The 17,072-nt window shown below is 40.6% G+C and overlaps 1 protein-coding gene across 5 annotated transcripts in view; it reads right to left on the reverse strand.

Moving 5' to 3' along the window:
• SORCS1 (sortilin related VPS10 domain containing receptor 1) overlaps positions 1 to 17,072 on the reverse strand; it is a 580,387-nt gene that overhangs the window by 145,923 nt on the left and 417,392 nt on the right. For all 5 annotated transcript variants that reach the window (XM_042238470.2, XM_042238466.2, XM_042238468.2 and 2 more), the window contains exon 6: positions 11,264 to 11,328. In XM_042238470.2, the coding sequence (XP_042094404.1) occupies positions 11,264 to 11,328 (65 nt within the window). The remainder of the gene's footprint in view (positions 1 to 11,263; positions 11,329 to 17,072) is intronic.

A 17,072-nucleotide genomic window follows, 5' to 3' on the forward strand; every position in this document is an offset into this window, starting at 1 on the left:
GGGAGGGAGAAAGAAATGAAAGCATCTTTGCACATGGGAGAGAAAATACACAGCATGGCTTCTCCAGAGTTTCTGGGGGATGGGTGTATACTACTCATTACATGTGTTCATGTGTTATATGAGGACAGAGGGCAGGTTCAAGGAATGGCCGATGAAACATGTGGGTATATTCAATCCACCATGTCTATACTAACTTGCTATTTTCATCATACTCAATACTGAATATCATGCTTGGTACATGATAAATGTTTAATAAAAATCAACAGAAAAACATCTAGTTCTGTTTCATTGACTATGTTAAAGCCTTTGACTATGTAGATCACAACAAACTGTGGAAAATTCTTCAAGAGATGGGAATACCAGACCACCTTAACCTGCCTCATGAGAAAGCTGCAGGTCAAGAAGCAACGGAAAGAACCAGAGATGGAACAACGGACTGGTTCCAAATTGAGAAAGGAGTATGTCAAGGCTGTATACTTTCACCTTGATGATTTAACTTGTAGGCAGAGTGCATCATGCAAAATGCCAGACTGGATGAAGCACAAGCTGGAATTAAAACTGCCGTGAGAAACATCAATAACCTCAGATACGCACATGGCACCACCCTTATGGCAGAAAGCAAAGATGAACTAAAGAGCCTCTTGATGAAAGTGAAAGAGAAGGTTTAAAAAACTGGCTTAAAACTCAGCATGCAAAAAAACTAACACCATGGCATCCAGGCCCATCACTTCATGGCAAATAGATGAGGAAACAATGGAAACAGTGACAGATTTTATTTTCTTGGGCTCCAAAATCACTGCAGATGGTGACTGCAGCCATGAAATTACAAGACACTTGCTCCTTGGAAGAAAAGCTATGACGAGCCTAGACAGTATTTTAAGAAGCAGAGACATTACTTTACCAACAAAAGGTCCATCTAGTTAAAGCTATGGTTTTTCACCGTAGTCATGTATGGATGTGAGAGTTGGACCATTACAAAGCCGAGTGCCAAAGAGCTGATGATTTTGAACTGGGTGTTGGAGAAGACTCCTGAGAGTCCCTTGGACTGCAAGGAGATCAAACCAATCAATCCTAAAAGAAAACAGTCCTGAATATTCATTGGAAGGACTGATGCTGAAGCTTAAGTTCCAATACTTTGGCTACTTAATATGAAGAACTGACTCATTAAAAAAGACCCTGATGCTGGGAAAGATTGAAGGCAAGAGAAGGGGACGACAGAGGATGAGATGGCTGGACGGCATCACTGACTTGATGGACATAAGTTTGAGCAAGCTCCAGGAACTGGTGATGGACAGGGAAGCCTGGTGTTCTGCAGTCCATGGGATCACAAAGAGCTGGACTCGACTGAGTGACTGAACTGAACTGAAAGATCAGTAGGCACAATCCCTGCCTTCTGCAGTGGAATAAATAGAAAGATATGACACATTTTGTCTTTTCTGTATTCCAGCCACCCTGCCTCCCTGCTATTCCTGCATGTCCATAGGCCAAATCCTTCACACATGCTGTTCCACTGTCTACAATGCTCGTCCATGTGGCAGACCCACCGCTCTCCCTTACTTACATAAAGACTTAGCTGAAATACCAAATGCCACCTTATCAAACATTCTTTCTTTGACAGCTCCCCCTCTCCAACCAGCCCCTCTTTATAGACTTTGCTTTTCACTTTCTAGAACTTATCACCATCTAGCAGTATGCATATGCTCATAACCTGTCTCCCCTAACTGGAAGGTAAGCTTGATGAGAGTGGGGCCTTTGGAACATCCCTTATCCCCCCTCATTCATGCCTAGAAGGGCACCTGGCATACCACCAATGTCCAACAATGCCTTTCAAATGAATAATAAACAGCTCTGGAATAAAACAGACCTGGCTTCAAATTTTGGCCCTGCAGCATTGGCAAAAATATATAATCAAAAATATGTAATCACTGCAAACCTCATTTTCCTCATAGTTACAATGAGGAAAATAATTAAAGGAAAGAAAGAGAATAAAAATGAAAGTGGGAAAAAGGTGCGAGGGAAAGAAAGGAGGGAGGACCTATTCCCAACAGTTGCTGTAAGTAGTGTAGCCAAAAAGTATCTAGAGCAACAGCAACAGACAAATAGTAGGAGTATAATGCACAGCCCTGGCATCCTGGCTGCTTAAGAACATATGGGGCAAAGGAAGAGTGGTGGTATGAAAAAAATGGCAAGACCTTTACAATGTACCTTTTGGTTTTGCTTTAAATTGGGAATCAGAAACACAAGAAATTTCTCAAACTCTTAGAAATTGTATGTTTTAGGAACTGGTGTTGCTGAGTCTTGGAGGAGCTTGAAGACCCAGTAGAAATCCAGTCCTTTGTCCTAGAGTTAAGATTTGGAGATCTAACAAGGTCAAGGTGAAGGTGGAAAGAGATGAGACATGCAAAGAAAGGAATTAGCAGGCAGCAACCTAAATTCCTATTCACTATCATAGGAATGAATAACATAAGCAGAATCATCACACAGTGTAAAGAAATACAGCAGTGAAAAAAAATTGCACTGGAGCTCCATTCAGCACCATGGACAGAGCACCAATCAAAGTACCAGGCAATAAGGTGGAAGGGTATACAAGCCATGGCACCACTTCTATGAAGTGTGAAATATAGAAATCAATATTACACATAAGATAATAGTACGTGAGTTTGGTGGGCTACAGTCCATACCATTGCAAAGAGTCGGACACAACTGAGTGACTAATGTGGATTTAGGAGCGATAGATACCCATTTAAGGAGAATGGTTAGTTGGGGTTATCAGAGGATACATTTCGGGAACAGGCACTTTGGGCTTTAACTGTGTTTGCAACCATGTAGTTCAGAGGCTGACATAACTCTGGTCCATCCAAATACAGCTTGTCATCTATTTTCGTGTGATGCTTGAACCAAGGATGGCTTTCACATTTTTAAACGGTTGAAAAAAATCCTAAGAAGGATAACATTTCACGACCTGTGAAAATGATGTGAAATTCACATTTCAGTATCCATTAGTAACATTTTCTTGGAACATACACACACACACACACACACACACACACACACACACACATACACACACACACACACCATCTGGAGATGACAAATTTCTCTCGTGTACATCTGTGTTCTCCTCCTCAGGCTGGGAGTTGAGGGCACAGACCTCCTCACACATGGGTGGGCACCCAGGAGGCAGGGGAAGTGGCACATAATGGATACAAAGGACCCAATTTGAAAGCTGCCCAGCTGAGCCTGTGACTGCACTGTCACTGCCAGGCTTTTCACTGCTGTGTGGGGAGGCCCGTGTTATCTTATTTCATGCTTTTCTGGTTGGTTTTCAGGGCTGTCCTTAGGCTGACAAATCAGAGAGGCCAAGTTGACATCAATAGTCTTTGAAATCAACAGACTTTTGCAATATGAAAAATAGGGTCAAAGTGGTAGGTACCATTGAACTCGCTAAGCCTGGAAGCTTGATTTGAGGATAAGGAAGGAGAGGTAAGAAAGCATTTGGTAAATCTATTGGGAAGTGAGGAAACCAAGAAGGACCCTGTGGGGCTCCTGGGCACAAAAGCCTTCTATGTCCCCCATCTCTGGATTACTGGAAACAGGCTTCTTTCAGTCTCCAAGACCTCCACTGAGTTCCAACAGGAGGTTCAAACAGTTGCTAATTAAGGAAGGGCGGGGGATGCTGAGACTGGAGATGAACAGTCTAGAAACAATAGTGCAGCCTCAGGGAAGGTTCCTGAGGGAAGGTTCCTCAACTGATATGCAAAACAATATCTTCCAGCTGTCTTGCAGATACTGAAACCCTCACCAGGTGGGAGAAACTAACTGTATGCTGCCCACAAGCACACAGACCCCAGACCCATTGGAACTAGATGGTTGATGATGCTGACTCCCACTTACCTTACCACCAAACCAATCAGAAGAATGTCCACCTGCTGATCATGGCCACACCCTCTTGGAAGCATTACTATAAAACTATTCACTACCCGCCTCCAGGTGAGGACATACAATTTTGAGGGCATTAGCTTGTTGTGGCCCCTTTTGCCTGCAAAGCAACACAGCTATCTATTCTTTTCTACTAGGCCCCAAACTCTTGTTTCTAAGATTTAATTCAGTATCAGGATATAGAGGCCGGATTCGGCTCCACTGATGGAGAGCTATCAGTATATAAAGCTGACCATTAGTGGAAACTTCTAACCTACTCCCCAGCCCTACCCTAAAAGCCTAAAAGTGATTAATAGATTAACTTTTTAAGAAGAAGGTAAAAGAAGGCTATGAAACATGGGGTCTATTAATGCCAATTGGTGTACCAGTATTGTTGGGACTCTGGTAGCAAGTTTGGTATTTTTTAGATTTGAATAAAATGCAAAAATTTTGATCTTCTCTAGAAAGAACATTAAAAAGATCTGATACCTTGGGAAGGGTCATTGAAAAGGAAATGCAAATAATTAGGTAAATATAATACCTCACTCTTAATTAAATAAATGCAAACAGAAACAATACGGATATGCCACATTTTTGCTCATCAGACGGGCTATATTTAAAACATCTTTCATAATTTCCTGGACTACTGAGGGCTTGTAAACACAGGCATTCTCATATTCAGAGAGTATGCAATGATGCAGCTGTTTCAGAGGGTATTGTGACAATGTCTATGAAAATTAAAAATGTATGCACTCTCAGGCCTAAGAATTTCCCTTTGGTAATTTTTCTTTGAGCAGTGCTTGCTCCCTACACTTGTCTGAATGCTTACCAACCAAGTAAGTAACATGTGTGTACATGTATGTATCAACATTGTTTGAAATAGCCAAACATCTATATGTCTATTAGAGATGTGGGGAAGTGTTAGTCACTCAGTCATGACTGACTCTTTGAGACCCCATGGACTGTAGCCTTCCAGGCTCCACTGTCCCTGGAATTATCCAGGCAAGAATACTGGAATGGCTAGCCATTCCCTTCTCCATGGGATCTTCCTGACCCAGGGACGGAAACCAGGTCTCCTGCATTGCAGGCAGATTCCTAACCATCTGAGTCATCAGGGATAGTGATTAACAAAATTATAGTTGATTGTATAATGGAGTTCCTATGTCGTGATTAGTCATTAAGTGGCTCAGTCAGTTCAGTTCAGTTCAGTCGCTCAGTTGTGTCCGAATCTTTGCACTCCCATGGACTGCAGCACGCCAGGCCTCCCTGTCCATCGCCAACTCCCAGAGTTTACTCAAACTCATGTCTATTGGGTCGGTGATGTCATCCAACCATCTTATCCTCTGTCATCTGCTTCTCCTCCTGCCCTCAATCTTTCCCAGCATCAGGGTCTTTTCAAATGAGTCAGTTCTTCGCATCAGGTGGCCAAAGTATTGGAGTTTCAGCTTCAGCATCCATCCTTCCAGTGAATATTCAGGACTGTTAAACGTATATATAGTATATGGAAAGATTTTTAACTTGCTATTGAATTTGCCCAGACCAAATTTGGCATAAGAGTTTTATAAAATGAATATTTGTGAGTGTGTATGTATGTATACACATACATTTCTCTGTATAAGTCAAAAAAAATATGAAATCCAGATTTCAGAGCACAGTCAGCAAGAAATGTCTATGTCAGTCACAGACCCTCATAGAGCAAAAGTTTTCCAGAGCTCATCTCCCCTCAAATATGGAGATTTCAATTACAACAGAAATTAATTAGAAAATATAACCTAGGGAGATCTGAAATGAGACTAAAACTAAATTTCCAACAACAATAGAAGACATACTTTTTTAAAAATACCAACTTTAGGGAATGGGAATGACAGTCAGAAAGTGGACCTACTTTTCACTTGATACAGTGGAGTACTGCTTCTCCTTGTTATTGTCAGTGTTGCTACTTCTGTTGGTATAAAAGTGATTGACGCTTATAGTATAACCTCAAACCACTTCATTGCTAATACACTGGGGACTGATGAGAACTGAGGTCTCTGTCAACTTCCCACAGTGTCTCAGCAGGGGTCCCTGATCCAGGTGTTGACATGCAAGACATTCAATATGGAAATTTGATCGGAGGGGTGGAAAACAAAAAAGTTGAAATGAGATATCCAGTTCTCACCTATAGCTGGAATTAGTGGGATAGTGGTTATACAAAGTTGGGAGTTTCCTTTGATTTTTATCTCAGCTTATAAGATACTGGTTTGAGTTTCATTTCAGAGTTTGGGGGCAGTCATTTTTACAGTTTAGTAAAGGGCTAAGCTTGTTTTTCCTCAGTGAAGATTAGTCCTATGGCAAGCTGTTACAAGGTTAGTGACTCATGTAAATAGACAAGGAGACCAGTAATTGTCCCCCATCCCCTGTCCCTGCTGGCATGGATCATCATGGGTACAGAAAACATTCAGGTCACTGGCCAGGTCTTTCATTCCAGAAATAAAATGGAGAAGCAAGAAAGCTCAAACTTGGTATTGCAGGTTCTCTGACAAGATAATGTCTATAGACAAGCACAAATATAAGACTATAGGCCCATGGATAATTATCGTGCAAAGAATTGTGATAAAAGTTTTGCTCTTTTCCCCCAGATTATGCATACATACAACGTGGCACAGGATTTCAGGAAGCTGTGAGTTTCTCATGCTCATCTCATCCATTAGACCTATGGGACTAGACACCCTGTGGTTACAGCCCCTTCTTTATGAAAACCTGCCCATACAGTGACAAGGAGATTTTCATTAAGTCAATATATGTTAAATGTACCATGCTCTGAGCTATGCTTTATACACAGAACCAAGATTAAATAAGATGTGACCTTTCAAGATTTCAATCTAACAGTTTGGTCAACATTTTCTCATTATATACATTACATTTACACACACACATATCTATATTAGGTAAATCAATAGAATGTATGTTTCCTTTGTACAATTTTCATATTCTGGGTAGCAGTTTTAATGTATTAGGTACATGCCATCCATATGTGTGTACACATTCTCTCCCCCCCCCACACACACACACATAGTATTTAAACAGTAAAATCTTTGTTTCCAGGATGACAATATATCAGTTTGTCCACAGTTGAATGCAAGGGCCAGTAACAAATGCCAAGTACAATAAATACGTTCAGAATTTTCCAATAATACAACCCATGATTGACTGTAATTGAGGTTGCTCTCTCCAGCTTGCCTCCCAAGGCAGAGAGGTAGTACAAGAAAGAATAACATCCTTGTCACGGGTGTAAACTACAAAACATCCAGATTTCAGAGCATAGTCAGCAAGAAACATCTATGTCGGCCAAAGACCCTCATAGAACAAAGGCTTTCCAGAGCTCATCTCCCCTCAAATATGGAGATTTCAATTGAAACAGAAATTAATTATAAAATGTAATCTAGGGAGATCTGAAATGAGACTAAAACTAAACTTCCAACAGCAAGCTCAAATAAGCATTTGCCATCCATCCCAAGGTGATGAGCAAAATAAGGAGGGATTTCGTTGTGTGTCACATGTTTCAGTGAATTGGTGACAAAATTCCTAAACCCATTAAAATCAGAAAAAAACAACTTGCTACAAACCTTTTAAAAATTGTATTACTTGGGCATATGTTCTCCTAGATGTATGACCTCGAATACAAATGATGGGTTTCATATACTAAACAGTGAGAAAGGATGGAGAAACAAAAGAGGAAACCCAATCCCAGAATGCGGAGAGAGAGATAACATAGATTCTGGATTTCTGGGAGTAACCGACTAGCCTGGAGTCTGATTCTGATAAATACACGCTCAGTTATTTTTACTAACAGTTTGCTACTTGGACCTCTCTGTTTTCTCTCTTTCTTTCCTCCTCCTCTCTATTTCTTTGATCTGAAGCCATGGTTACTGACTCTCTCGGAGAGACACAGACAGACAGAGGGAAGATGATACCAAAAAAAAAAAAAAATCCTTTTTACACTGAGTCAGGTCAGGTGTTATGCTTATATCCTTTATTTCAATGGTAGGTTTTGTGTTTTTTTCTCCTCTTTTGTTTTGATAGGGATAACGTTTCAAATTAAACCCCTATATTTAATTTTCACTCTTGGATAGTTTCTGAAGATGCTGCCTTTGCAAAAAAAAAAAAGTACAATAAATAAATAAAATTAGAACTGATGTATTTCATGCCTTGTGAAAGCTGAGCCTGAGAGGACAGTTTGGCATTATCAGCCTCCATGCCTGCAAGGAGCACAGGAATGTTGCTGGGTGAGAGAAAACGTGCCAATCAGGGAAAGTGACTGTCTTGTTGCTTTTAGGATGCAGGGTGAGAGCATTAGATGCCACAAGCCAGAAAGCAGCCGAATCCCCCAAAGCTGGAAAACAGAAGCAAACTGGGATGCTACCAATTTCATTCAGAGCTTTCTAAACAAGGAGTGTGGTCATGGGAGACAGACCCTAAAGCTCTTTCATTAGTTTTTCATTGTGAGACTTTGTTACTTTAAGCATGTTCTACAGACCATTGGCAGCAGCTTCACCTGCAGACTCTTGGGCCCTTACTGAATCAGAATCCACATTTTTAACAAGATCCCTAGGTGGGTTGTATGCATGCTCAAGTTTGAGACGCAGGGCACTAGATTTTTCATAAAACCTGTAAGTGAGTTTAGGTAGCCAGTTGACTGAAAATTGGTCAACTACGTATTCGTTATCCAGTAAGCTCTCTCTACATGGAGCCCCTGTGGAATGTGCTGGAGACGCACTATCAAGCAAAGGTATGCTTGATTCCTGCACTCACAGAACTTACTTACAGGCTGGTGGAGAGGAAAAGTTATCAAATAACCATGTAAATGGAATGTGTAATTTCAAGCTAAGATGAGCACCAGAAAGATAAATAATGGAGTTGGATGAAAGCAAACACAAAATAAACAAATTTAGATTAGAAGTTCAAGAAAGACTTCCTTAAGAAGTCTTAAGAAACCAGGGATGCTTTCTCTGGTTTGATATAATTCTGTGGTTATATTAGATGTTATCATTGGAGGAAGCTGGGTGGAGGACTTGAGGGAACTCTACTATTTGTGTGTGTGTGTGTGTGTGTGTGTGTGTGTGTGTGTGTGTTGTGTGTGTGTGTAACATCTATGTGAGTCTAAGGGGCTTCCCTTTTGGCTCAGATGGTTAAGAATCTGCCTGCAATTCAGGAGACCTAGGTTCAATCCCTGGGTCAGGAAGATCCCCTGGAGAAGGGAAAGGCTCTGGTATTACCACTCCGGTATTCTTGCCTGGAGAATTCCATGGACAGAGGAGCCTGGAGGGCTACAGTCTATGCGGTTGCAAAGAGTCAGACATGACTGACGAACTTTCGCTTCATGTGAGTTTAAAATTATTTCAGAATTAAAAGTTATTTTAAAAAAATGGATGTTTAACTGGATACCTGGATGATTCCCAGTGATGAGTTATACTGAACTGGTCAGGGAAGAGGGACAAAATGAATTTCAAGGAGAGGAAACACCAGGTATTGGAGCCTTATAGGGAGATAGACCTTGCAGGTCTAAGAATTAAAAGCAAACCCACAGACCCCCAGGTTAGGAGGGCCCAGAGTGAAATGAGACAGAGAAAACGGACAGATGACACTGTAACTTCTGACCTCAGAAAAGGCAACTCTGGCTACTGTGTACTGAAAACTGAACCTTGGAATCCAAGGTAACATTCAGCTCTGGTCACCACCAGAGAGAGGCCACTTTAAAAGAGGAGAGGAAGCAGCTCTAAATTGCTGAGGTTATTCTGTGTCAGGTACAATCTGGGCACATTATATATCACAGCCCTTCCTGAGTTTATAAGGAGAAAGGAGATGGTCAGCTTGGACCCTAATCTGTCCCCCAACTATTCAGCCAAAGGATATATATTCATCCATTACACAGGGAAAGAAACCTCTGGAGATGAAATGATCTCCCTGTGAGTGCACAGTGATGGAGGAGGTGTGGTTTCTGGAGAGTGTGGATGCTGCGGTGACCAGCTGCTTTCAGCTGTGAGCTGGTAAGCCATGGGTATCATCTACCTTTGCATCAGAAGAGTGGACGGCATGTAGACAGGCTCAGTGTCAGTGATGGTAGTGTCTGTGAACTGTGAGGGGTAGTTTTGAAGGAGGGAAGATCTCCAAAATTGGATTATAGCCCTCTGCTCAGTGCTGGACAACCTCTACCAGCCTTCCGGCTCCATGGTGACTGGAGAATCCATTCTCTTCCTCTTCTCTACACTGGAGACCTCTTCCTTTTCACTTGCCTTTTCTCTCTCATCCTTTTTTTCTTCTCTATAGTTCCCCCTTACTCTTTCACCTGCAGCACCCATCTTGGGCCTAGTAGAACCCTTGGAAATGCTCAGCCCTTCTGGAGATCCTTAGGACCAAAGAAGGGGAAGGAAATCCACGTCATTTAACCATATTACTTAAACTTCCTATGCCTTGATTGCTTCATCCATAAAATGGGAACCACATATAAGTTGTGAAGATAGTTGTGTTAAAGTATAGAAATCCCTTAGCAAGATTCTTAGTATAGGGCAAGTACTCAGTAAATATTAGCTACCGAAGGAATCACTGTTATTAACTTCTTCAATTTACGGTGAAGAAACAGAGGCATAAAGACTTTCAAGGTCACACAAGAGAGTGAACTTGTGAGCCATACAGACATGTGTTTGGATTGTGAATCTTCAACTCCCTCCACATCGAGTGCTAAAGTCAGGAAACGCAATCCTTCACTCAGCCAATCTAACCAGGGGCGTTCAGAGCTACCAACTGACTTTTCCCTTCTGCTGCTCGATTCTTTCCTACAAACCAAGTATTCTGTGAATCTCCCACTAGACCGTGAGGCATTGCCTGGATGATATCTGACAAAACAAGGAAACTGGTAGAAAAAATCACATCAGAAGAGCAGCAGTAACAAGGGGATGACAGAGGATGAGATGGTTGGGTGGCATCACCAACTCTATGGACATGAGTTTGAGTAAGCTCCGAAAGTTGGTGATGGACAGGGAAGCCTGACGTACTGCAGTCCATGGGGTCACAAAGAGTTGGACACAACTGAGCGACTGAACTGAACTGAACACAATAATAATACATGTTTACTTTAGCAATAAGGGATTTGGGGATTTTCTCATCACCTGCAAAGAAAAACCCCCTGATTGGATGAGAGTTGTAGACAATTATCAAGACAACTCTAGATTACTAAACAAAAAAAGTCCTCAGGTCCAAATGACTTAGATTAGTGCCACTGTGATTTCCCTTAACACAGATGTAATTCATGGCAGATCCAGAAAACAAATTATTACTATGAGCATCACGGAAAAGTGCCTTTACTTACGACCATCCACAGTTCTGGCCTCTAGATGCACAAGGTCCGGATCCTTGTTCGACCCCATCACAGACCTAAATGATGGAGAAATATCAACATTAATGAAACCCCACATGCCCCAGAGAAACTCAGCTGAGCCCCACAAACTATTATACTAACATCCACAGGACTTTAAAGCCACGATCCTTGGGATACATCTACTGTATTTATAGATAGAGCCTGACAGTAAAATTTCCACTTCAAATAAAGCTGATAATGAAACCTTTATTTGATGGAGGCCAGGCTTAACTCTGGCAAGGATATTGTGTGTTATTATCTCAGATTTGCAAATAAGTCCCACACATGTCATATGCAACAATCTCACTGACAGTATATTAAACTTTCAAGACTTAGCCGGCAGATGCCAGGCAAGCTGCTTTAGCTGGATGACTTGAACAGTGATCTACATGGCAAACCGATCTAATTAATACTTTTATTTGAAATGTGCAGAACTATCTACTACTATCCTATGAACAGACCATGTGACCCAACAAATGTAGTGGACAGAACAGCGCAGGGTGACCATTCTCTGTGTATTTGAACCAGTTTGAGGGGGAAATGCAGGTGCATTTGCTTTCTGATGTGTACTGGATGCCACAAATGTAAGTAAACGACAAGTCTATTTAAAATGCCTTGGAGGCACATATTACTTAGTCTTATCTTGCAGTGAGCCATATTAAATAGAAAATAATTATTCTGTTACATAAGTAATATGGGCCATCATACTCCATCTCGTAAGACTTTCATTCAACAAGATTAATTAACCTTGGGATTGTCTATAATTTTATCAGGACTTGCACAACTTTCATTTATTTGTTTCATTTCCAAGTGGAAGGTGGTAACATGCCTTAAAACCGGTCTCCTTTTGCCTCCTTTGAGCCCCTCAGCTCCACCATCAAATCCATGTGGGAAAATGTAAATGGTGAAAACATTCAGGACTCAGTGTGGTACCCTAGGTGCATCTCGCTTCTGCTGTCACCTCCTGCTATAGGGGAAGACGTGCCACTTCTGAAAGTGTCTCTTGCCCTTCCTTAGCCTCTGTGAGCCTCTGTGTGCTTTTCTCTCCAGCATGAAAGGCTGTTTTCCAGGTTCACCTCGTCTTCCTTGACTCTTATTCTAAGGCACATCTGAAATGTCACTTCCTCCATTCCCTAGTCCCCAGTTACACCAGGAAAATTTTTCTCTTCCTACCACAAATATTTCTTTTTTAAAATATAAACCCTATAACAGTGTGCTAGAGTTATTTTTGTCTTTCCCAGTGTAAAAGCACCCAGCCCCCTACATCAAACTGAGAGCCATGGAGGAGTTTTGCTTCAAACACTTTATATTCATATGTATAAATGAATAAAATAGAGCCTGAGCTCTAACATAATAGATATTCAAACACTGAAAGAAGGAATGGGGGGAAGGTAAGGGAGGAGGAAGATAGGGAGAGTGTATGATGGTCTGTGAGCTCTTCTAAGTAAGTAAATTAATCACTATCCTATGGGCATCCCCAGAACACTTCTCATTTGACCTTATCTTCCAACTCCGAGTCTGAAGCTTAGCCTGATTAGTCTCTGTTCATCTTAAGGAGTCTCCTAAGGCCCTATTATCACTGTCGGTAACTTTTCTTTGATTGACACATAGCCTAAAACTCAGAGCCTATGCCTGAAAAATTAAACTCTGTATTTTTCTTCTCCCAGGCGGCAGAATGGTCCCAGCAAGGGTTTTATAATTCCCCCCAAAGACACAGAGGACATGCACTTGGTCATTTCGCCTGGTTAGAATCTGAACATGGGAAGATGTGACATTTTCACCATCCACTGTAGTGACTGCTTATCTATGGTTGGTAGCACTCCACTGCCCAAACTGAAGCATTGACTGGGTTCAATCAACCTCTACTGATGAGACCACAGTCATGAGCACTAAAAATAAAGACAAGCTCCCAACAACCCTCAAACCAGAAAGCTCAGCAGGTAACTGGTTTTTGTAAATTATTACTAGGTAGTAACATGTTTGTCACTTCCCTCCTTAATTGCCACAAGTTTCTTCCTTGAAATGACCAACATCTATGATGCTGGCATCCCATAAACAGTGGTGCACTCCCCTGCAAACTAAATAACCTGCTTGGCTTGTGGTTAGGGTCAACAGGAGGCAAAATGATTATTCTGTATCTAGTTTCATCTTTCCATGTGCTCATGACCTCAAATCAAAATCTCTTAAGATCTTTTATTATCTCTAAAGGCAGGAGCTGTTGTTTCAAGTGACATGTTCCTCTTATTAACTAATGAAACGAGACAGGGACAAAACAGAGTCCTTTGTCGCTCCAAAATCTACCGTGGCTACCAACTTCCTTACCTCGCCTAAGATTTTCCCAGGTATAGTAAAACTGCAGTAACAAAATAAAACTGTAAAGTCAGACCACAGGTTTTATTTGCTGATGTGCTCGTCCTTTTTCCTGGAGGCCTAACGGTGCCTCTTAGATCTGCAGTCACAGATTATAAAGAATTACTGTTGCTTTTACTTTGTGGCACTGGTGAGTTCTCAAGAGCGGAAGCCAAACAATGTTAAATGTTCACAGAGGTGCTGGTGTTAATGGTGCTGTCATTGACCAGACCCTTGTGGAAACACATCACTGCAGATGACCTGCAAAATATCATTTTCTGGCTCATTTATGCATTTTAGTTGGAGCTTTAGAATTGAATGGTTTTCTGTATGTTTTAAGACCAGTTGTTGGGCTTAATGATGATGCTGATGACAATAATGACAATAATGACAGGTGGTTGCCAGAGACTTTGGGGGATGGAAGAATGGGGAGAAAATGATAAAAATGCACAACCTTTCAGTTAAAAGATGAATAAGGTCTGAGGACCTAATGTATAACATGGTGACTATAATGAAGAACAATGTATTATACAATTGCAGTTTGCTAAGATAGTAGAATTTAAGTGTTCTTACACATCACACACACAAAAGATAAACAGGTGAGGTAATTAATGTTAACTCAATTATGGAAATCCTTTCATAATGTATGTGTGTATCAAATCATCACATTGTACATGAAACATATCACAAGTCTATTTGTCAATTAAACCTCAAAAAAAAAAACTAAAAAAATAAGAAGTCAGAGAAAACCAGCATAAACAGTCATTTTAATTCAAAATATTCTCTTGATGATCTCATATTTGAAGTGAGATCTCAAAAACGGCATTAAGAATCTCTACCCAATCATGTTAGTAACTCTGATTTCAGGTATTAAGCACAAAGGTTTGGGCCGCTTTGCTTTATGCTTCCAGATTGCCCTGCACCATCCCCATCATGGTTCATAATGATTTGCTGGATCTCTTTGCATAACTGCTTCTCTTACTTCACTGAGCTCCCAAAAGGCAGGTGCTCTGTTTTTATCACTACTTTCTCTGTGCTTACCAGAGCATAGAGAAGAATGTTTCCTCAACAGATATATAGACATATTTACACTGGTCAATATTTACTATAATATCCAATATTATATTGGGTTGTTCAATTCTGGGACTCTGAAAGAATCTCTCTATGAAAATGAGATGAAAAATATTGGTGCAGGGTCCTTTAATTACATAAAAAGACAGTAGGTGGCTATATCTTGTATATTTTTATATTGTCTTTATGTCTAATTGGGAAAATGAATTCCCTTCTGGAGCTGAATTTCAATGAAGTTAAGGAATATCTTCATGCGTGCTTTGCACATATCAGCACCTCTGCCTGGAATGACCTCTTACCCTTCTTCTGCCTTCTTAACTCTTATGGTTTGTGGCTCTGCTGCACATGAATGAAGTTGAAAACTATTTCCCCAGTGGGGGTGCCACTTAAACTAAGATAGTTATCCCTTCTGAGACATCCAGAACTTTGCACATTCTTTTGCATAGCACAGATTAGGCCATGTTTCAAGTGGTGACTCATTTGCTCTTATTGACAGACAAGCTCAAACTGTGCTAGGTACCATGCATGCCATACATAGATATTCAATACATGTTTACCAACTGCTTTTGAATAATGAAGTACAAAGCAAGCCATATCAGCATTTCTCAGTTTATCTGCATGTTTGACATTCAGTTACTTAACATCTCTGTGCTTTTATTTTTTAAGGATAAAATGAGACTAAAATAAATTTTCCTAGAATATACATCTAAAGCACTTAAGAGATTCCTGGCTCACAGCAATAATGTGTAGATAGATGGGGGATATTAATCCTCATGTGAAAATTAAAATTCATGTTGGTAATAAAAGCTTCTTAGGTTATCATGGGTACCTCATTAACAGAAATGATTTCTCATCATGAGTCAACAGACAAAATGAAAGAGTCAGTAGCCCAGAGATCAACCATATGAATGAATGAATTCTCTTATTTATTTAGTGAAATATTCCAATGTCCTCTTATGTGGTAAGAACAAGGGCTACAGATTCCCCAGCTTTATATACAGCTATGGCAGAGACAGTAATCCAGTTGGACAAGAGTTCTAATATTCAAGTTGGTATTTGAAGACATAGGAGAAATGTCTGCAGGAGAATGTTCCATAAGCCTTCAGAGTAAAATAGATTGAATTTTCATGGATATGTAATGATATGATCAATGGCTAGAGGGAGTGGCAGAGCATTAGAGATAAATATCAAGTAAAAAGGCCACTTCTTTTCTTCAAGAAAATTAGAGATACCAAGGGAACATTTCATGCAAAGATGGGCTCGATAAAGGACAGAAATGGTATGGACCTAACAGAAGCAGAAGATATTAAGAAGAAGTGGCAAGAATACATGGAAGAACTGTACAAAAAGATCTTCAAGACCCAAATAATCATGATGATGTGATCACTAATCTAGAGCCAGACATCTTGGAATGTGAATTCAAGTGGGCCTTAGAAAGCATCACTACGAACAAAGCTAGTGCAGATGATGGAATTCCAGTTGAGCTGTTTCAAATCCTGAAAGATGATGCTGTGAAAGTGCTTCACTCAATATGCCAGCAAATTTGGAAAACTCAGCAGTGGCCACAGGACTGGAAAAGGTCAGTTTTCATTCCAGTCCCAAAGAAAGGCAACGCCAAAGAATGCTCAAACTACCACACAATTGCACCCATCTCACATGCTAGTAAAGTAATGTTCAAAATTCTCCAGAGACCAAATTGCCAACATCTGCTGGACTATGGAAAAAGCAAGAGAGTTCCAAAAAAACATCTATGTTTGCTTTATTGACTATGCCAAAGCCTTTGACTGTGTGGATCACAATAAACTGTAGAAAATTCTGAAAGAGATGGGAATATCAGACCACCTAACCTGCCTCTTGAGAAATCTGTATGTAGGCCAGGAAGCAATAGTTAGAACTGGACACGGAACAATAGACTGGTTCCAAATAGGAAAAGAAGTACGTCAAGGCTGTATATTGTCACCCTGCTTATTTAACTTCTATGCAGAGTACATCATGAGAAATGCTGGACTGGAAGAAACACAAGCTGGAATCAAGATTGCCGGGAGAAATATCAATAACCTCAGATAGCAGATGACACCACCCTTATGGCAGAAAGTGAAGAGGAGCTAAAAAGCCTCTTGATGAAAGTGAAAGAGGAGAGTAAAAAGTTGGCTTAAAGCTCAACATTCAGAAAACGAAGATCATGGCATCCAGTCCCATCACTTCATGGCAAATAGATGGGGAAACAGTAGAAACAGTGTCAGACTTTAATTTTGGGGGCTCCAAAATCACTGCAGATGGTAACTGCAGCCATGAAATTCAAAGACACTTACTCCTTGGAAGAAAAGTTATGACCAACCTA

The sequence above is a fragment of the Ovis aries genome, chromosome 22 (genome assembly GCF_016772045.2).
Source record: "Ovis aries strain OAR_USU_Benz2616 breed Rambouillet chromosome 22, ARS-UI_Ramb_v3.0, whole genome shotgun sequence".
Taxonomy (NCBI): Eukaryota; Metazoa; Chordata; class Mammalia; order Artiodactyla; family Bovidae; genus Ovis; species Ovis aries.